Source organism: Marmota flaviventris, chromosome 18, assembly GCF_047511675.1.
Source record: "Marmota flaviventris isolate mMarFla1 chromosome 18, mMarFla1.hap1, whole genome shotgun sequence".
Classification (NCBI taxonomy): domain Eukaryota; kingdom Metazoa; phylum Chordata; class Mammalia; order Rodentia; family Sciuridae; genus Marmota; species Marmota flaviventris.
In genome coordinates this window covers 11936790-11958377 of record NC_092515.1, presented here as the reverse complement: position 1 = coordinate 11958377, position 21588 = coordinate 11936790, and the positions used below count along the sequence as shown (strand labels likewise).

Below are 21588 nucleotides of genomic sequence, written 5' to 3'. Positions count from 1 at the left end.
GTTTTCTAGGGATTCTTTCTAGGCTGAGTTACCTTGTGGCCCCAATTTCCCATCAGTAGTTTATTCTGTACCGTCTGGGTGCTCGACACCACGCAGGGCCCAGAGGCAGCTCCGCCTGCCCCAGCTGCCCACTGCTCCAGCCCTCCCAGCCAGCTCCTGGGCCTCCAACTCCCCATCCTCCACTTCTCTTGCCTGCTCAGCTCCATTCTTTCAGTCATTTCACAGATATTTCCTGGCCTTCTGAGAGTCAGGCCCTAGCAGGAAGCTGAAGACTTAGTAGTGAGTCCCAGTCATCCTTGCTCCTCAGGAAAGATGTAGTGAAACAGGCACATCAACCATTGAGAAGTTTTATTTACAGATATTAAGAAGCCCAGAAAAGAGAGTCAAAAGCACCCATAGAACTAGGGTGTAGCTCAGTGGTAGAGCACTTGCACAGCATGTGTGAAGCCCTGGGTTCAAACGCAGCACTGGGGATGAGGGGGAAGCACTTATAAACTCTGTCACTCCAGAATTATATAAAGTATGAAGGCGCAGTCCTCCTTCCATAGTGCCAGTTAGACAGTTTGGCAGGATCCTTCCCTGCAATTTCCTGGCTTACAGATGAAAGGTTAATTGTAATATTGTTTTATAATTTGACCAACGTTCAGTGAGGTGTATTCAACCTGGGGCAACATGAATGCTTATGGAATCAATGAAGGACGTTTTGCTGCAGTTTTTTGATCTCTCCAGGGGAGTGTTTCAAAATGTCTGGGATAGGAGTTGGCATTGATTGAAAACTTACATTAATCATTAACTGTTAAAATATTATTCTGTATTTGGAACGTGTGAATGTCAGGGAAGCAGGCGTAGAATCCCTATTTTCCTAGTAGAACCACAGGAAATAAAGGTTACCCAAATCTTTTAGGCTGGTAATGCCTAGTGAATAAAGGTTTCCCAGGGACACCCACAGGATGTGGTGGGAATGTGGGACAAGGAATGTGCATGTGTCCAAGGGAATCTGGCAGGCTTTCAAGAGAAGGCAGTATCTGAACTGAGGGGAGGAGTGTGTTGATGAGTTGGAAGAAGGGCTTCCACACAGTGGGAAGAGCCAGTCAGTCGTGAGAATGCAGGACAGGCTTAGGGAGCTGGGGAGGGTGACAGCGAAGAATAAGCTGGGAGGGGGCTCCAAATAGGCCAAGGCTCGACTCAAGGGTGGCTGAAGAAGAAATGGAAATATTTGACTCAGATCATTGAAAACACCTGCCCTGGAATATCACACCCAGCTCCAGAGATCTGTCTTCTTGTTTCATTCTGGGGCAAGCGAAGTGGCACCAGCACTTCCAGACTTCCAGACTTCCTGCCCTGAAGGATCCGACATATCCACTGGTCAGGTTTGAGTGGTCACCCAATCCCTGGAGAAGGCAGGGTCAGCCCCATCTGGCCCTCATGACTTGAGCATGGGGGAGACAAGTTCCCACAGGAAAGAGATGTTGTTGAAGAGGGATAGTGGTACCAGACCTGGAGGTGTGTGGTCAGTGCATCTTAGAACCTTGGGGTTCCAGGATTGGGCCAGTCTCTCCCACTATTGTCTGCCTGTCCTGGAATTTTAGTGTAAGGCAGCATGTAAGGTGCATGCAAGTTTATCTCCCTGTTGAATGGTTCTCTGTGTTTCCTGGTGTTCTGACCCAGCGGTCAGGATTTCCTGGGTTCCATGTGGAGAGGCCAACCTCTAGGAAATGTAGTGCAGAGATGAGCTCACTCTGGACTCTGGACATCCCCACTTCTTCTTCTTCTTTTTTTTTTTTTTGTACTTGGGATTGAATCCAGGAGAGCTTTACTACTGAGGTACATTCCCAGCTGTGTGTGTGTGTGTGTGTGTGTGTGTGTGTGTATGTGACAGGGTCTTGCTAAGTTGCTTAGGACCTCTTTAAACTGCCCCAGCCTCCCAAGTCATGGGATTTCAGGTGTGTGTCACCACACCCGGCTGCATGCCCCCCTCCCCTTTAGAGCTTCCCCTGGTAGAGTACCTGGAAGAAGAGTCATGGTCATTTATTCATTCAGCGGGCACTTATTGGTCACATTTTGAATGCCAGGGGCCCATTTACACCCTGAGGGGCAGCTGAGAACAGGGCAGAGGTGGCTGTTCTTGAAGACCATATACAGACAGTAAACAAATAACAATCCAGCAACAAGATAGTTTCAGAGTAAGTGTAAGGCAGAAAATGAAACAAGGCTGTGTCGGAAAGGGAGGAGCCACTTTTGATGGGTGGTTAGGAAAGGTTTCTCTGAGAAGATGGCCTTTGAGAGTAGAGGACTGAATGAGTCAACCATGAAAAATGCTGGGGGAAGAGCATTTCAGGAAGAGGGAACAGCAAGTGCAAAGGTGCTGAGCTGGGAAACAGCTTGTTTTGTTTAAAGCACAGAAGGAGGAGGCGTGGCTGGAGCAGGGTGGGCAAGGGGGATGTGGAGGAGGTGAGGAGAGGAACACAGGACCAGAGTTTGCAGGGTTTTGTGGGCCAGTGCAAGAAGTTAGAAAAGTACTCTGAGGCATGATGGGAGGCTTTGTGGACTTTTTTTTTTTAATTTTAACAGGGGGGTGACACCACCTGATTGGCATTTTACAAAGCTCCTGGGCTGCGGGGAGGACAGATTGCCCGGGGTAAAGTAGAACCACAGAGCCAGTAGGAAGTCCTTGCAGGCGCCCAGTGGGTGTGGGCGATGCTTTTTATGGATTGGAAGAGTCAGGAATGATGCCTAGGAATTTGGCTTTAGCAACTGGGTGGTGATGGGGTGGTTCCTGAGTTGGGGAAGACAGGGAAGGAAAAGGGTATTCTGGAAGACTTGGGTAGGGAGTCAGCAGTTTCTTCTGGACGTGTTGGGGTTTGTCTGAAGAGTCTCTTAGTCACCCAAGTGGAGGCAGCAGGTAAGCAGACAGACAGACCAAAGCTCAGCAGAGGACCCGGATGGGCACTGGAAGTTGTCAGTTTTCAGGAAGCGATGGATTCAATAGCTAGGTAGGGTTTGTGTCCTTGAGGGCTCACAGTGGAGTGGGGTGCCATGAGATGGCAGTGGCCACCAATGTTCATATTTGAGGAGAATGTTGCAATTCCCAGAGCGCTCTCTGGATGATATTACTCAGGCCTCAGAGCAACCCAGTGAAGAACAAGACACTCTTCTCCCCTTTCTGTAGATAAGAAAACTGAGGCCCTGAGAGAGAAATGACCTAGTAATAATGATTCCAAAGCTTCAGTCTTTTGGGGACATTTGCATCACCATTCCAGACAATAAAGGAAGTTGAGGCCCCAAAGATAACTTTGCTTCCCTGGGTCAAGTGCCAAGAAGTTGTCATGAGGACCAAGACTCAAACCCCTGAATTTCTAAACTGGAAGGGACGCTTAGGAGGGCGTCCCTAACCTCCCACCAGTGTAGGAACTCCTTCATGCCATCCTACCACGCCTCTCAGAGTGTCAGGAAGCCTGTCCTCATTTATTTTCTTTTATTTTACTTACCTTTTGTGCTGGGATGGAACCTCATGTATGCTAGACAAGTGCTCCACCACTGAGCTGTGCTGCCAACCCTAAACTTTAGTTTTAACTGACAAGTAATGATTGTTAATGTTTATGAAATGCAATGTGATGTTTTGATTCATGTATACATTGTGGAATGATCAAATCAGGGTACTTGCCATATTCATCAGTCCAAATAGCACCATTTCTGGGTGGTAAGAACATTTAAAATCTGCTGTTTGGGTTGGGGGTGTAGCCCAGCACTTGCCTAGCACACTTAAGGCTGTGGATCTGATCTCCAGCCCTGTATTAAAAAAATCTTCTCTTGGGCTGGTGTTGTAACTCAGTGGTAAATCACTTGCCTAGCACATGTGAGGACCTGGGTTCAATCCTCAGCACCACATAACAATAAATAAATAAATAAATAAGGGTATTTGGGATCTACAACTAAAAAAAATCCTCTCTTTTATCGATTTTAGGATGTACAATAACACTGTTATTATCTATAGATCCTGTGCTGAGCCATAGAATACCATAATTTATTCCTCCTAACTGAAACTTTGTAACTGTCGGCCAATGTTCTCCCACCTGTCCTCATTTAGAACATCATCAATCATAATTTACTTGCTTCCCAGACCCCACCCCTTCCTGTTCTCCAGTCTGGACTTTACTGACGGTTGCCCGTGTCTTAGCATGAGGAGTCTAGACTGGTCATAATTTGCCATATTAGGCATGTGGGCCAACACTATTCCAGTCATGGTGGATGAGAGCCACAGGAGTGGGCTGTCTGCCCTGTGCACTGGAGTGAGGCACAGCACCTGGGCTGTGTTTCAGCTGGTTGGCTCTGGGACCCACATCTCCTCAAGTTCACTGTCATGGCTTTCTCCCTCCCAAGCTCAAATGAGAAAGTGAGAAATTATCCCCCCACCCACCCATTCACTCATGTAACATATAAACCACTTTTTTGTCCTCAGCCTGTGGCTAAAATCCTAGCTGCAGCAAAGCATAGCTGATCTGTACTGAGGTTTCCTCTCATTCATTTATTGAAAATATGTTGATTGCCTGTTACAGGTTTGCAATAGGAATGGAGGGTGATCAGAATATAGTAATGGGCAAGAATTGGTCCATTCCTTCTCAGTTGTAGTAGGGTGTGCTGGGTGCGCTAAACCTCTGGGCTAATTTTCCTCAGAAGTTGGGGACAGAGCAGTTGATCAGGAACTATGCTGGTCAAGGGCCCTCCCTACCACAGCTTCTCTGCTTAACTAACTTTTCCACCATTTGTCTCAGACGTAACACGCCCCCTAGTGGCTTTAGCAAGCCACGTGGAATCTACATTGTGGAGAAATGGGGCCCCCTACCGGCTAATCCCAGTCCTTACCCTGCTCACTGTTCACCCAGAATCTTTTCTTTTATTCCTTTAGTCAGCAAATATTTGGTGGACATGCCATGCCCAGGCACCTTTCTAAGTGGGGATAAGGTAGACAAGCTTGTGCACGTGGAGCTGATGCCCGCTTTAGTTGGGGAGATACATAGGAAGCAGATAACTGCAATGTTGGCGAGAATGTGATGTAGTGTCAGAAGAGAAGGAAGACCCTTTATCAGAGCAGGTGGCCAGGGAAAGCCTCTCAGAGAGGGGCATTTGATATATCCTTGAATGAGAAGGGGCTAGATGTGCAGATCTAGAGGAATAGCAAAGACCCTGAGGTGAGGACTCCTTGGGTTCAGTGATAGGAAAGAGGTCGCTGTCGTTAATTAGGTCAGGGTTTGAGAAGCCATGAGGTGAGAAAGGAGGGGTCAACGGGGGCCTGGGGCAGGTTGGGCTGCAGCAGGGAGTAGGTTCTGTTATAAATGTGATGAACATAAAGGAAGGTTCGTGGTTCTATTTATATTTTAGAACAGGGACCAGGGGTCCACAGACCATCCCAGGAAGGGTCAGTGGATGGCATTCAGAGAGTCCATGAACTTGGATGGGAAAAAAATATATATGCCTCATTTTTTACCATTTGCTAACCAGAAAAACAGTGTTTCCTTCTATTGTGAGTGCAGACAAGAGGCCACAGTAGTATTAGCAGTACTTGAACTGTTACCAATAGGATGTAAAGAGATTTTCTTATCCCCCTCTAGAGATATTGCATATCTCTTAGAATATTGTTTTCTCCAGGTGCAGGGACACACACCTGTAATCTCACATACTTGGGAGGCAATGACAGGAGGATCACAAGTTAAAGGCTGGCCTTGGCAACTTAGCAAGATCATGTCTCAAAATAAAAAATAAAAAGGGCTGGGATGAAGCTCAGTGGTAGAGCACCCTGGGTGCAATTCCCAGTATACACATACACAAAAAAGTATATTTATGTATTGTGTGTGTGTATATATATATATATATATATATATATATATATATATATATTATTTTTTTTTTCACATCATTGCTTTGAAATTATAGAAGTTATCAGACCTATTGCTGGATCCTCTTATTTGATGTGCTTGTAAAGAAACCTACAGATTACTTATTACAATTTAAAATATACTTAACTGCATTTCAATATGATTGATTTAATTGGAATCCCATGTTTTATTTTGTGTGTTTTTAATTCTGAGAATGGAGTGATAGCTTGTTTCAGATGTCAAAGAATTCATGGCATAAGCCAGGCATTGTGGCACATCCTGTAATCTCAGTGACTCAGGAGGCTGAAGCAAGAAGATCACAAGTTCAAGGCTAGCCTTAGCCATTTATTGAGACCTTCAGTAAGTTAACAAAACCCTGTCTCAAAAAATAAAAAGGAGCCAGATGCAGTGGCACACATCTGTAATCCCAGTGGCTCAGGAGGCTGAGGCAGGAAGATCGAAAGTTCAAAGCCAGCCTCAGCAAAAGCGAGGTGCTAAGCAACTCAGTGAGACCCTGTCTCTAAATAAAATACAAAATAGGGCTGGAAATGTGGTTCAGTGGTTGAGTGCCCCTGAGTTTAATCCCCAGTATCTCAAATAAAGTAAAATAAAAAGGGCTGGGGATGTAGCTTAATGGTAAAACACTCAAAGCACTCGATGGTTCAATCCCCAGTACTGTTAAAAAAAAAAAATGAGGACATATGAATGCACAGAATTACATTTCGTTAGATCCCTCTCTGGCTGCTTTGGAAGAATGGATGGTCAGGGGCAAATGGTATGGTGGCTTCATCCAGGATGGTGACAGTGGGGAGAAAAAGAAGTAGAGGGAGCTGGTAGAAAGTGAGCTGGATTGGATGGATAGCAGAGAGAAAGGGAAAGTAGGAACCACAGATGACCCCTAAGTCTTGGTCTGGTTAACTGGATGGGGTGGATAATTTTTTAAATCTATATTTCTCACCATGAGATCCTCTACAACCCAGGATTCACTTTCCCCATCCTCTCTCCTGCTGATTCAGGATGCAAATCAGACACCTCTTTTAGGCTTCTGGCAGGAAAGGGGAGTTTTCATTGAGAATCATGCTAGGGAGAGGTACAAGTTACCAAATATTTTAATCAACATACTAAGAGTCATAGCAAATCAGGAAAAAAAATCATATAAAACTTTCTAGTTTTTTTCCATTGGATTCAATCCAGTGGGCATATAATGAGGGTTTCTGAGGCTCTTTTAAAGGTTATGAATACAAGAAGTTAAATAAGACATGCCTCTTCCTGCTAGAGTTTCAGTCGAGCAGAGGAAGAAAGTACATCAACAAACTTGTTGTCTTGTGAGAGGGCAGCACAGAGCAGGGTGGGTCTCCTTTTCTGAGGCCTGAAGAGTACACAGTTTGGAGGGCTTTGAAATAAAAAGAAGACAATATTATGAAATATTAGGTCAAGGGCTTTGGAAGGGTCTATTGTAAATGGAGGGCTGTAAAGCTTAATTTTTTTTGCTTTGAAGTTGATCTACATCTGAAGGGAGATGGCCATGGGCATGTTATTGGTCTGCAGTAGTTAGGAGAAGGAAGGCAGAGTGGACTTGGTCTCACAGGATATAGTGGAAGACTTCAAAACCCTTACACTGGACACTGAGGGGACTGGCAGCTAGAGGGAGGAAGCATCAGCATATCTCCTCCTCTGCCGGAAATGGAGAAAGCAGAGGCTTCTCTTTTCAGGGAGATAGGGAACAGCCTTGAATTGTTGTAAGATGAATGATTGGAAAAGCATAGATGTTGGTCGCCACTATTTGGGTGGGCGGGGGCAGGACACCTGAATATTTGTTTGGACAAGATAAATGTTCCAAATCTAAGAAATGCAGAAGGATTTACAGCATGACCTGTTTCTGGTATAGTTTTCCAAATATTATCTATGCATACCCAAATCAATACCTATATTTACACTTTTTACACAAATAATTGCACATCATATCCATTGTTTTGCCTCTTGAGATTTCCACTTGACAGGACATTCTGGAGACTTCTATATCAAGACACAAAGAGTCTTCTTTTGATGACTGCATAGTGTCCACTGTGAAGCTCCACCCTAATTCACCCACCCATCCTCTATTGCTTCATGACCAACTGATTCCTACTCTTGCTAGAACACTGCATGCTGCTGGGAATATCCTTCTATGGAGGTCATTTTGCACAAGCGTGAATGTGTCTTTAAGACAAAGTCCTAGCAGTGGAACAGCAGTGTCAGAGGATATGTAATTTGCAATTTTTATAGACATTGCCAAGTTCCCCCCCCACCAGTCACGGGAAGAGTGTTTTCCCACATTTCCACTGTGGTGTCTTGTGCACTGTTTTCATCTTTGCTGATCTGAGAAATAAAAAGAGCACCTCAGTGTAGTTCTATGTGTTTACTTGTGATGTGAATTCACTGTACTTCCTTTGGTAGGCGCTCTCTAGAGTACTGGATCATTAGTATTTTTCTTATGGATTTCTAATTGCTCTTTATTAGAGAAATCAACCTTTTCTGTCGAGTTGCTTATATTTTTCTCAAATGTTCATTTCCTGGGACATTAAATTGGTCTTTAGCATTGAAAGGAATTGAGGGGCATATGCCAACACCCCAAATTTCCCAGAAGAGAAAAATATCATAAATAATGTTATAGCTTTTAGCTATATATACATAAAATTTGGAAAGTAAATGATGAAGTATGAGTTTTTGTCCATAACATAAATATGTGGAACACCTACTGGGTGCTAGGTGCTATTCTAGTGCTAAGGATACAGTGTTGTGATGGAAAGAGTCAAGATCATGCTCTCATGCAACTGACCTCCTAGTGAGGGCGGCACACTATGAATGAGGAAACAGAAAGAGCCACCCCTGAAGTCTGATGAGGCTTGTGAAGGAGGTGAAATGGGGATTGAGAAAGGGAGGTAGGGTTGTGGGCTTGTTTATATTACATAGTCAAAGTGGGCATCTCTGAGGAGAGTTTGTATAAGAACTAGAACATGCCCATAGAGGGAACAGCATGTGCAATGGTCCTGAGACAGGAAAAAAAATTCGCTCAGAAGAGGACTGAGTGGCTGGAGAGGACAGAAGGAGGGGTTGAGGTCAGGGAGAACTGCACAGGCCTATATAAAGGCCTTATACCCAGGTGAAGCGTTTTGATTGCAGTGTGTATGGGGGTGTTGCTTTTCCTTTTGGAAATGTCCAAGCATAGAAGTAGAGAGACTGATGCAGCGAACTCGTATGCCCACCGCCCGGCTTAACAGACACCAACATTTTGTCAGTCCTACTGGCATGTAGGATTTCATCCATACACCTCACTTTTTTGGTGGTGGGGTGGGCTGGATTTTATTCCTCTGCTTCTTCCCCTGCCTCACACCCTTAAAAGAAAAACTTCACTGAGGTATAACACATACAGAAAGGTGTACATAGACATACAGCTCAATGGATACCTACAAAGTGGGCGTGCCCATGAACTGGCATGCAGAAGCTTCCCAAGCTCCTGAGAGGAAATGAAACGAGGCGAATCAACAGGTGTTCTTTCCTGCAACTAGCTTCTTTCACTTACGAGGCTCGGGAAGTTGGTGCTATTGTGTGTGATGTCAGGTAGACTCTGGACACTCATCCTCATTGCTGTAGCATCCATTGAATTATTTACCCACCCTGCTGTGAGGCACTGGGGCTGTCTTCTGGTTCTGGCTATTTCCAATGGCCTACATGGACATTCTAGCCCATCTTGTGGAGAACATTCATACACATTTATGGTGCTTCATACCCAGGGAAGGAATTGCTGGATCATAAGGCAGGTTAGGTTCAGTTTCAGTAGATACTGGATTAATTTACTAGGGCTGCTCTAACAACCACAAATTGTGTGACTTAGACAAGAGAAACTACTTTCTCCCAGTTTGGGGGGCTAGAAGTCTAAAACCAAAGTGTTGGCGTGTTGATCCCTTTGAGGGCTGTGAAGAAAACATCTGTTCTGGAAGTCTGTCCTTGGCTTGTAGAAGGTCATCTTTCCCCTGTGTTTCTTCACATCATCTTTCCTCTGTTTCCAAATTTGCCCTTTTATCAGGACATCAATCATAATGGACTAGAGTCCACTCTAATGACTTTGTTTTAACTTGATCATCTGCAAAGACCCTGTTTCCAATAAGTTTATGCTCTGAGGTTCTGGAGATTAAGATTCCAGTATATCTTTTTATCAATTCATAACAGTGCAAAAGAGTTGCCCAAAGTGGTTTTGCCAATTTACAAAGCCTCTATTTGCTGAAGTATTTTAAAACCAATTTGGGGTATCTTATCATTTGTCTTAGGAGTGTTTTAAAAAGAAGAAAGATTTAATTTGATTTACATTTTTAAAGAATATTTATTTTTTAGTTGTAGTTGGATACAATGCCTTCGTTTTATTTATCTATTTTTTATGTGGTGCTGAGGATCGAACCCAGGGCCTCATATGTGCTAGGTGAGTGCTCTACCACTGAGCCACAGCCCCAGCCCATTTGGTTTACATTTTTAAACAAACCTATTTGTTCTGCAGGAATGTATGGCAAGGCAAAGATTTCATTAGGAAGGAAAATAAATAAATAAAGAGCGAGCTCTCCTAAGACTGCTCATATGGGACTCTCTGGTACCCCATGGCAAAAGAAGCCTCTGGGTGCCCCCAGCTCAGGGTGCTGTTCAGAGACTGATGGACTCCCTTGCTGCCCAGTGCCAGATTGCACTGTTCCTGTTTTAGTCCCTTGGGGACTCAGGTGATACAGAGAGGGAGGAATCTGGCCAGGACTCAGGCTGATGGTCTTTCTGTCCATCACCTTTCTGCCAGGACATACAGCAGCTCCTCCAGCTCCAGCAGCTGGTGCTTGTGCCAGGCCACCACCTCCAGCCACCTGCTCAGTTCCTGCTGCCGCAGACCCAGCAGAGTCAGCCAGGTAAGTCTCCCCTCCTGTCCCTGCTCCCTCACAAAACAAGCAAACAAACAAACAAAAATCCACTTCCCTGATGCCTCAACAGTACTCCCTTACCTCCCCCATCCCCCCCTCACCCTGTGTATCCCCCATTTCTCTCCAGGCCTGCTACCGACGCCAAATCTATTCCAGCTACCTCAGCAAACCCAGGGAGCTCTTCTGACCTCCCAACCCCGGGCCGGGCTTCCCACACAGGTGAGAGGGTCCTCTGAGTGTGCCCAGGCCAGGCTAGTAGCACGGCCCTCGGCTGGTGAACAGGGGTGGTGTGTGTGGGGGGGTCTCATTTTCATTGCCCACCCCAAGCCACAGGAACCAAGACAGAAGCTGGGGAATCTGCCGCAGGTTTTCTGTGTGACCCCAAAGCATGCTTCCTGTCTGGATCAGAGCCTTCCTCTAGAGAACGAAGGGAGTCAAACTAGACTAGTGCTCCTTAACCTTTTCAGGCACACAGACTCCTTTGAGAATCTGAAGAAAGATTTAGATCTGATGATCCCCATGCCCTCAAAACGTACATCTTAACAAACACAAACTTTCAGGAGGTTGCAAGGCTTTCTGTTAGAAATGCCTTGGTTTCTTCCAGCATGAAACTGGAGGGTTCTTGTGAGCAAGGCATCTGTTAGGCGCTAACTCATGTTCATTTCCCAGACTTAGAGTCTGTCCTAGGAGAGGGGCCCACAGATGTTTTATTTGACCATCATTAGCTTAATTCCCAGAAAGCTCCAATTCCCAGCTTCTCTTCACAAATCAGAATATCTTGCAAAACTGATGTATATTTATGTGATTACCTGGAGGCAGTGAGTGAGTTGCCCCCCGCCCCTTAGAAAGGGAATCAGCTCTCCAGGGCATCTCAGGGTCCTCTTGCCTGGACCCCTTTCCTTCAGTTTGCTGCCTGGGTTCTAGAGTTTAGTGAGACTCTTTCACAACCTTTTACTTAGTTCAGTTTTTTTTCCTTTTTTTTTTTTTTTCTTGAACAACCCTTTCAGAAAATATACAGAGGTTGGGGGTGTAGCTCAGTTAAAGAGTGTATGCTTAGCCTGCTCAAACCTCTGGGTTCAATTCCCAGTGCCCCCAAACACACACACACACACACACACACACACGTATGAACTAGTTCAGAAAGACTGAAAAGTTTAAAGACCAATACAGGTCTTGGCTACAGCACTGAAATTCAAATGCTCTGAAAGTCAAGGTGTTCTTGCAACATTGGCAACAGAACTAATTTGGCTGCAAAAGCTGCCCTGCCTGATATGGCACAGAGACTTCCTATGTCTCTTGGTATAATATTCCTGCTGCTGCAGAATTGCTAATGTGTCTGATTACAAGGTAATGCCTTTAGCCTGATTGGGAGGTGTCACCTTATCTATAATACATGCCCTAGATATAGACTTCCCAAACTCTGAAAAACTTAGGATTTCCAAACCACAGCTGGTCTCAGGGTTTGGGATCATCAGGGATGACAGACATCCCTATTCCTACCACCTGCTTTAGACTTTTTATTTTTAGAACAATGAAGCATTCCAGGTAGAACTCTTGCTTCTTTGCCCATCTCTCTCATTGTACTCCCTGTCTTTGTTTTTATATTTTATTTGCAATCTACAATTTTTTTTGCGGGGGGGGGGGTACCATGGACTGGACTCAGGGACACTCAAACACTGAGCCACATCCCCAGACCTATTTTGGGTTTTATTTAGAGACAGGGTCTCACTAAGTTGCTTAGCACCTTAGTTTTTCTGAGACTGGCTTTGAACTCTGAATCCTCCTGCCTCAGCCTCACAAGCTGCAGGAATTACAGGTGTGCACCACTGCACCCAGCCTATCTACAATTTTTTTATGACTTAAAATTTTTAGAGCAGTTTTAGACTCACAGCAAAACTGAACAGAGAAGGTAGATCCCATATACCTGCTATCCTTCACATGCAAGCCTTCCCCTTTATCAACATCCTCAATCAAAGTGGTGCATGTGTTACAGTCAGTGAACCTACATGGACACATTGTTATTACCAAAGTCCATAGCTTGAACATCAGGGTTCACTCTTGGTGTTGCACATTCTGTGGGTCTGGAAACCCACTTATTTTTAACCTGATTCTTCCAAAACCCCAGTGAGCAGCAATGATGGTTTTTCCCCCTTGCAGAGGGAGAAAGGGGGGCCCAGGGAAGTTACGAGCCTTAGCCTGAGCTGTCCAGCAATTCAGTGGCACAGCCAGAGCCAGTCTTTGATTCCTTGGTGGAGAGGAGGAGGGAAGTACCACTCCCCTCCTCCTCATTCCAGGGAACAAGCACTTGGCAAAAGAAGCTGGCTGCTCCTTCTGGGTGATCGCAGATTCTAAGGGGCAGTGCAGAGAGTTCCAGGCAATGACAGGACCCATGAGGGGCAGCAGAGTCGAACCTTTAACGGGATTGACAGTGAATGTTGAGGTGCTTCCCGGGGCAGGTGGTGGGGAGCCCGCAGGAACAGTCTGGACTGCAGGGAGGGACCAGGGACGCGCAGACACTGCTGAGCACCATCCTCGCCCTCCGTCCTGCTTCCCACCCCACCTGCCCGCTCCACCAGGCCGTGACCCGCCCCACGCTGCCCGACCCGCACCTCTCACACCCGCAGCCCCCCAAATGCTTGGAGCCACCATCCCACCCCGAGGAACCCAGTGATCTGGAAGAGCTGGAGCAGTTCGCCCGCACCTTCAAGCAACGACGCATCAAGCTGGGCTTCACACAGGTCTGGGGACACCCTGCAGGGTGGGAGGTGTGTGGCGTGGGGGTGTGGTCAGTTGATGGGGGTGTGGGGAGTAGACCGCTAATTGACGGGCACCCTAGTACCGGAAGACCTCTGCCTGACCTCCGCCCCGTATTCACCCCATGGCTCAGGGTGATGTGGGCCTGGCCATGGGCAAGCTCTACGGCAACGACTTCAGCCAGACGACCATTTCCCGCTTTGAGGCCCTCAACCTGAGCTTTAAGAACATGTGCAAACTCAAGCCTCTCCTGGAGAAGTGGCTCAATGACGCAGGTGAGATTGGGCTGGAGCTCTGGGGTTGGGGACCTGATGCGGGCTGTGGCAGTGGGAGGGCCCTCTCAAGCCCATGTCTCCTCCTGGCACAGAGACTATGTCTGTCGACTCAAGCCTGCCCAGCCCTAACCAGCTGAGCAGCCCCAGCATGGGTTTTGACGGGCTGCCCGGCCGGAGACGCAAGAAGAGGACCAGCATCGAGACAAATGTCCGCTTCGCCTTAGAGAAGAGTTTTCTAGCGGTGAGGCCCCATCCTCCTTGGCGGCCCAGAGGGTGGCAGGAGGGAAGGCCAGTGCTAGCGAGCCCTCTGCCCACAGAACCAGAAGCCTACCTCAGAGGAGATCCTGCTGATCGCCGAGCAGCTGCACATGGAGAAGGAAGTAATCCGCGTCTGGTTCTGCAACCGACGCCAGAAGGAGAAACGCATCAACCCCTGCAGCGCGGCGCCCATGCTGCCCAGCCCAGGGAAACCAGCCAGCTACAGCCCCCATCTGGTACCGTGAGGGCCCTGTGGGGGGCAGGGGAGCCACAAGCCCGGTAGGCACCTGTGTGAAACAAACCTACCTGGTTGTCCACAGGGCCTAGAACAGAGGCCCCTGGGGACAGTCACATAGAAAGTACAGTCATACCGGGAACACAGGGTTTCCAAGCACAGATGTACACTGACACAGAGTTCTCACAGGGACATAGCAACATGGGGATGGATATATATGACCAGGGAATGGACCAGGCTCACATCCTTACAGAGACAGGGAGAGGTGGTTTTTTTTTTTTTTGTTGTTGTTGTTGTTTTTGTTTTTGTTTTTACCTGGCGGGGACATCATTATACCCATGGGGGATCCCTCAGGACCACAGCTTGTGCACAGGCCCACTCAGTATCATACACAACTGGGACATCTTTTTCCCATTCCTTTATTTCCATTTGTGGAAAGGGCTCCAGAGGAGTGCTACTCCAGAGAGGAGCCCCCTGCCCCAGGGGTGTGGAAGGAAGAGGGACCCTTTGAGCTGAATCATAAAGGATAAGCCAAAGCCGGCCATGTGAGGAGAAGGGCCTCGCAGGTGAAGGGAGTGGTGTGTACACAGGCCTAGATGCTGGAATGCCAGGCTTATTTGCAGGAACTCCTGGGCAGTTTTGAGTGGAGCTGCAATGTCGAGTGGGGATGGCCGGAGGCAAGAGCCCCAAGTTCATGACGAGGAACTTGAATTTGATCTTGAGTAGTAAGGAGCTAAGAAGGAGTATTAAGATGGGGAGGGACAGGGTCAAACTCAGCAAGGCTTCTGGGGCTGATAGAAAGGTGAGATTGGAGGTAGGGATGATCCCAGGAAATCAAGTAATATGACATCCCAACACTGACACAAAGATTTTATCTTTGAGGGCAGGTGTGGCTGGGTGCAGTAGCACATGCTGGTAATCTAAGCAACTTGGGAGGCTGAGGCAGAAGGATCACAAGTTCAAAGCCAGCCTCAGTAACTTAGAGAGATCCTCCCTCAAAATAAAAAGTTAAAAGGGCTGGGGAGGTAAAAGGGTAAAGTAACCCTGGATTCGGTCCCCAGTACCATAAAAAATTTTTAAAAAGGCAAGTATCTTCATTCTGGGAGAACCAATGTCAGCAGGAGCACAAAGAACAGTTGCTCCTCAGTTCAGTCACTATAGGAAGGACATGTCATTGGAGGACGTGAGCCGGACTAGAGAGTGCCAGGTGGGAGGCAGGGAGACCTCTCAGTTGAGAATTATTCCTTCCTGCTTGTGACTCAGACTCACCTAGGGTAAATGTGAGGAAAGATATAATGGAAAGCAAGTGACATAATACAAATGTAGCATTGTATACAAAGTCCCTTCTCCCCCCATCCCTTGGGGAGGACAGTGGGGGTCATATGCACAGGGAGCATCATGGGGGTTTCTGGGAGACAATGGCCTAAACATACCTCTTTTTCTCTCTCCCCAGGTCACACCCCAAGGGGGCGCAGGGACTTTACCATTGTCCCAAGCTTCCAGCAGTCTGAGCACAACAGGTCAGGGAGGGCAGAAGGCTGGGAGGGGAGTGGGAGGATGCTGCACAGGCTGTAGCCTGAGGTTCTCCAGTGGCTGTGTGGCCATGGGCCTCAGGCTGAGTCTGGAGGTTGGGGGTCAGGGGGAGTAGGAAGGACAAAGGGTAGAAGGCAGACCCTCCTCCTCCTCCACCAGAGCATCAGGGCTCTAATCTGCTCCAGGATTTCCTGTGAGAAAAGCATGAGGTGGCTAAAAAGTGACACACATAGCTTTTGTCCCTGGCCTCTGTCATTTATAAGCTATGTGAAGTCAAGAAGTTACTTTACCTCTCTGAGCCTCAATTTTTGTAATGTATATTATGAAAGGCAGCCACTGGGCTAAGATATGCATATAAATATACACAGACCAGAGTGCAGGAACTGGAGTGGCTCAGTGGTAGAGTGCTTGCCTAGCATGACAGAAGCCCTCAGTTCAATCCTCAGAACTGTAGTAGTAGTAGTAATAGTAGTAGTAGTAATAATAATAATAATAATATAAACAAACACTATATTGCCCCCCTTAGTTTCCTCAGTTTAAGAAATAATAAGTAGAGGTTTATAAATAGTTAGTGGGAGCCTGGCACCATTCTAAGCTCCTTATAAAGCTTATAGACTGATTTGTCACACCCATTTTATGAGTTAGGTTCTATTATATCCCCATTTTCCAGAAGAAGGAACGGAACGTTGGAGAGGTGAAGGCGCTCATCTCAGGGCACAGCTGTGACATGACAGAGCCAGGAAACTTAATCCCAGACAGAGCATTCTGGCCCTCAGTCCCTCCCTGCCCTGCATGCCCATACTCATGCCCTCTTTGTGGCCTCTAGAAGGAGTCCCTAAATGGGGTTTTGTCTCCTGGGCGCCCCATTTCTTGTCAGTGTCAAAATGGTTCAGGTGTGGTTTGCAGAGCCAGCATCTGTCTGGCACAGGTTCAGGAGGAGGCCGCTGCTCTTACTAAGGTTATTGGGAACCACTTTCCCATTGCAGAGGCACAAGGAGATGACTCTGGGCTCAGGGAAGAGGGAACAGGGATGTCTAGTCTGTTCTGCTGAGGAGATGCTGAGTGAGCTGGAGGAAATGACAAGCTGGGGTTGATCCCGGCTTCCTTGATGGGGGACTTAGTGGAAGCTGAAGACCCCATCTCTCTGTCTCTCTCTGGCAGTTACTACCTTATCCTCAGCTGTGGGGACGCTCCACCCCAGTCGGACAGCTGGAGGGGGTGGAGGCGGGGGCGGGCCTGCGCCCCCCCTCAATTCCATCCCTTCTGTCACTCCCCCACCCCCGGCCACCACCAACAGCACAAACCCCAGTCCTCAAGGCAGCCACTCGGCTATCGGCTTGTCAGGCCTGACCCCCAGCACGGGGTAAGTGTGCAGGTGCAGGTGGGGAGGCTGTGGGGAGAAGCTGGGTCGCTGCTGCTTTCAGGGTGGGGAGCTGCTCCCCAGTTCCCGCAGCTCCCTGCCCCTGCTAACGCCTCTGCTTTGCTCTTGCAGAAGCACAATGGTGGGGTTGAGCTCCGGGCTAAGTCCAGCCCTCATGAGCAACAACCCTTTGGCCACTATCCAAGGTGCGTGCTGCCTCATGTCACTCCCATTGTCACCAGTCCCATCCTCTAGTCCTGTCCCTCAGGGCCTTGAGCCCCCTCCCCCTGCATTTTGCTCCAGCCATGCCATCCTGCCCCTGCTCACTGCATCGCTCGCCTCTTCATCCCCATCTTGCCTTTGGGGAAGGTGTGAGGGTTGCTGATGGGGGCAGTGGGACAAATGGGGAGACAGACAGGTTGCACTGATGGGGTCACTGGGGTAGGACACTGGGAGGCAAAGGTCTCCCCTGGCCTGGTGTGCCTCCAGCCCAGCCTCTCTCTCTCCCCACCAGCCCTGGCCTCTGGTGGAACCCTGCCCCTTACCAGCCTTGATGGCAGCGGGAACCTGGTGCTGGGGGCGGCTGGCGCGGCCCCAGGGAGCCCTGGCCTGGTAACTTCTCCACTCTTCTTGAACCACGCCGGGCTGCCCCTGCTCAGCGCCCCGCCTGGCGTGGGCCTGGTCTCAGCAGCGGCTGCGGCAGTGGCAGCCTCCATCTCCAGCAAGTCTCCTGGCCTCTCCTCCTCATCCTCTTCATCCTCGTCCTCCTCCTCCTCCACTTGTAGTGAGGCGGCAGCACAGACCCCTGGAGGCCCAGGGGGGCCCGAGGCAGGGTCCAAGCCTGAGTGAGGGCCCATCATGCTTCCCCTCCCACTCCTCTGACCCTCCACCTTGGTCCCCCGCCTGGGAAGAGGGCGAGGAGGCCAGTGGTGGGGGTACAGCGGGTCCTTGGAGCAGGAGTGACAAGGGAGGAAAGACCAAAAACCCAATCAACCAAAAAAATAAGAAACTAACCAACAAAAAAGAAAACCAAAAATAATCACAACAGAAACCAGCTGCCCCAAAGGAACCAGAGGTGAAAAACAAATAAAAAAACCAAAAACAAACAAAAACCCCACAAAGATCAAACCAAAAACCAGTCTCGAGCCAGACCTCAGAGTGCTCACCCTCACTGCTACGACACCAAATAAGAACCCCAGCCAGGAGCAGAGCAGCCTCCTGCAGGTCGGACCTCATGCTGCCGAGCCCTGGCTGTGGGCAACCTCCAACCTTGCCCCCCAAGTGGGGGCTAAAGAAGGAAAAAGAGAATGTGCCAGCCTGCTGACCCCTGCCCCAACTCTGGGCCAGCGGAGACAGGGCACAGCCTGGGGCAGAGGGCCCTGACCCAGAACCACCCATCAAATGTTCTTTTCCAGAAGGTGAAAGAAAGGGCCTGAACAACCTTACACCAAATATTCAGTAGCTTCATCCAAAGGATGTACAGACTTTTTAGCGTTGTGCTCAACAGAATGTGTCCCTACCATATGTCCCCCTCTCCCCTGGCCCCCAGCTCTCCCCACCTGGGCAGGGGGTCTTTCTTTAGCCCTCTTCCCTCCCCCAGCCAGGGGTGAGTTCGGGAGAAGGCCCGGGGATGATTTTTCACCTGTACCTCCCCCTTTTCCCTTTGAAGGGTGGGCTAGGCCATTTTGCCAAGTTCCAGCTCTCATAAGTCCCTCCTCAACCCTGTCACCCTCTTGTGCTCTGGAATCTACCCCTCTCCAGCCTGTGGGAAGGTGAATATTTCAGGCAATAGGTGATGAGGTGAGGGCATTCAAGTTGTCTTTTTTTCCATCCTGTCAGTTTCCCTGAAAAAAAATATTCATATTCCAGTGCCTATCCGTGGGATCCTTCACGTTCTGACATTAACCAGAAACCAAAAAGATAACTCACCTCATTCCGCCCACCCTGTGCCCCTCTGACACTGGCAGATGCCTACCCTCCCCTGTCCCGACGCACACACGCACGCACCCCAGTGGTGGGTTCCTCCAGATGGCATCCCCATCAGGGTCCATGTGGCGGGGACAGTGCCATGACCTATGGTCCCCATCCAAGAGGGCGTTGTGGTGGTCACCACTCCCATGAGACCTCCACAAGTCTTGGCTGGACCCTGGGTTTGCCCAGCCCTAGACGCATCTTGATGATGGACAGAGGAGAGACGCTACTGGGAGCCACCTTGCCCTCCTGCTGTTGTGGAGGCCAACAAAGTTTTGAACCAAAAAAACAAACAAACAAACAAACAAAAACCAAACAAACAATAAATTAAAACTAGAAAAAAAGAATTTATAGATATATATATATATAAATAAATATATAAGGGAAAGAAGACAAGGACTCTTCAAGAATAAGAAGGAAGCTCGAGGTGGAGCCAAGCCCCTGCACCAATGGTCCAGGCCCTTGGTCCCCAAGGCGGATGGAAGGACGGATGCTTCTTTCTCTTCACAAATACCTCATGGACGTCGTCTTCGGGAAAGCCGGAGGGGGACGGCTGGGGCAGGGCCTGTCCCTCAGCCAGGGTGGATGGAAGTGGGTGGGCAGGGCTGAGAGAGGGTGTCAGGGACAGGGGTGAAGAGCCCCAAACTCCTCGCCCCCCCAATCAACTGAAAAAGCTTTAAAAAAAAAAAGACAGGAAAAAAAAAAGAAGAAAGCAAAAAGAATGGACGAAGGAAAACCAACAGTTTTCGGGTGGTTTGATTCCTCCTTTGATTTCTTTTTCTGTTCTCTCCTGTCTCCTTCCTCTTTCTTGCCCTCCCTCCCTCCCTGCCCTCTCCTCTCTCTTCTCCTTTCCCTTTGTTCTTTTCTCACTTCTCTCAATCTCATTCTTTCTGTGTCTCTCCTCAAACCAAAGTGTTGCTGTGAAGGACTGGAGCCATTGAAATCAGAGTGGTCCCCGCCCCTGGCTGGGCAGGAGCAGAGGGAGGGGAGCCTGGAGATGGCCGGGTGGCCTCCATGCTTTCTGCTGGACACTCCAAAGAGAGGCAGATGGAGCCCCAGCCTCAGCGTTCTCTTTTCTTCTGGTCTCCCTTCTCCCAACCGGGAAACAAAACTGTTGGGCTGGGCCACAGAGGCAGCAGAGACAGCCATCACAAGGGCCTCGGTGCCTTGTCTGGGCAGTGGTGGAGCGGCGCCTCTCCCACCCCTGGCACTAATGGGGCCTGGCACCTCGTCAGCCCATCCTTGCTAGAATGTAAGCATCTCCGATGAATCAGCTCTCTGCCCTCACCCTACCTCTGAGTTTGTCCATTTGATGTCCTGAAAAGGGCCTGGTGAAAGGACCTAAGCCCCAGCCCAGGGGTGGAGAGGGGCCAAGGGCTCCTGAACGGATAGGAAGGATGTTTGAGCAGAGCAGAATGAAAGGAATGATGACCAAAAACCCCCTCCGAGAAGACAGGCAGCATGGAAGGCATGGTGGAGATGACTCAAACGAAAGCTATGATTCTAGACCAAAAAAAGGAAAAAAAGAAAAAGAAAAAAAAAAAAAAAAGGAAAGAAAATCCAGGACTCACCACCACCCACTTCATCCTGCTTCCTCCCCATCAAGTCCCCTACCTGGGACCTCTCCCCATCCCAGCGTGTGGGGAGTGGGGCAATGAGAGAGGAGGAAGCAGGGCAGGGATGGGGCAGATGCCCTGACTTGGTGGAGGGACCCCCATGCAGCTGGGGGTAGAGGGGACCCTCCCCATCCAACCCCCACAACTTGGAAAAGAAAAACAAGAAAAAAGAAAATTCCTGGGGGGTGGGGAATAACCAAATTCCAAGCTTTAACTACAGCTGTGAAACCAAATATTGGGAAGGGGCGGGAGGGAGGGAGGGAGGGGCAGGTGAGCCCCAGGTCTCCCGCCTGGGCCCCCCTCCTCCGAGGACTCGAGATAAGGCACCAAATACCTCATAGAACTTTAATGTTAAAAAAAAAAAAGAAACCAAATATCGTTGGCTGGGGGCCAGCCAGGGCAAGGGACTGGAGCTGGAGGGAGCTAGGGCTGGGAAGGTGATGGGGGAATTCCTGCCCCCCACCCCCACCTGCCCCTTCCACTCTGGCCCCCACCCCACCCCGCCTCGACTCCGGGAAACAAAACTATCTCATCGTTTTTATTTTGTGGTCTGTACAGAGCCTGTGTCCGTGTGTCTGTGTGTGAGCGAGAGAGTTGGAGAGCTGGGGAGCTTTATGTGGGGATAGGGGAGGGAGACCCCAGGCCAGGCTCTAAGCTAGCTTAGAGGTCAGATAGAGGGCCAGGGGCCTGGGCTAGAGAGGAAAGGTGAGTGAACTGGGGCAAGGGGAGCCCTCTGAATTTCCCTTCTTCCCATCCCTGACCTCCTACTTGAGGGAGGG

At 48.8% G+C, this 21588-nt stretch overlaps 1 protein-coding gene across 22 annotated transcripts in view; it reads left to right on the top strand.

Annotated features, from left to right (window-relative positions):
• Positions 1-19540, top strand: part of Pou2f2 (POU class 2 homeobox 2) — a 35008-nt gene extending 15468 nt beyond the window's left edge. For 8 of the 22 annotated variants that reach the window (XM_027945843.2, XM_071605048.1, XM_027945833.2 and 5 more), the window contains 10 exons: positions 10690-10795; positions 10935-11026; positions 13384-13545; positions 13695-13836; positions 13929-14077; positions 14154-14330; positions 15783-15849; positions 17024-17225; positions 17355-17428; positions 17737-19540. In XM_027945843.2, the coding sequence (XP_027801644.1) occupies positions 10690-10795; positions 10935-11026; positions 13384-13545; positions 13695-13836; positions 13929-14077; positions 14154-14330; positions 15783-15849; positions 17024-17225; positions 17355-17428; positions 17737-18071 (1506 nt within the window). In that variant the 3' untranslated portion in view covers positions 18072-19540. Of the gene's footprint in view, positions 1-10689; positions 10796-10934; positions 11027-13383; positions 13546-13694; positions 13837-13928; positions 14078-14153; positions 14331-15782; positions 15850-17023; positions 17226-17354; positions 17429-17736 lie in introns of those variants that run through there. The other 14 variants (XM_027945845.2, XM_027945842.2, XM_071605047.1 and 11 more) reach the window with 6 other exon arrangements.
• Positions 19541-21588: the final 2048 nt, after the last annotated feature.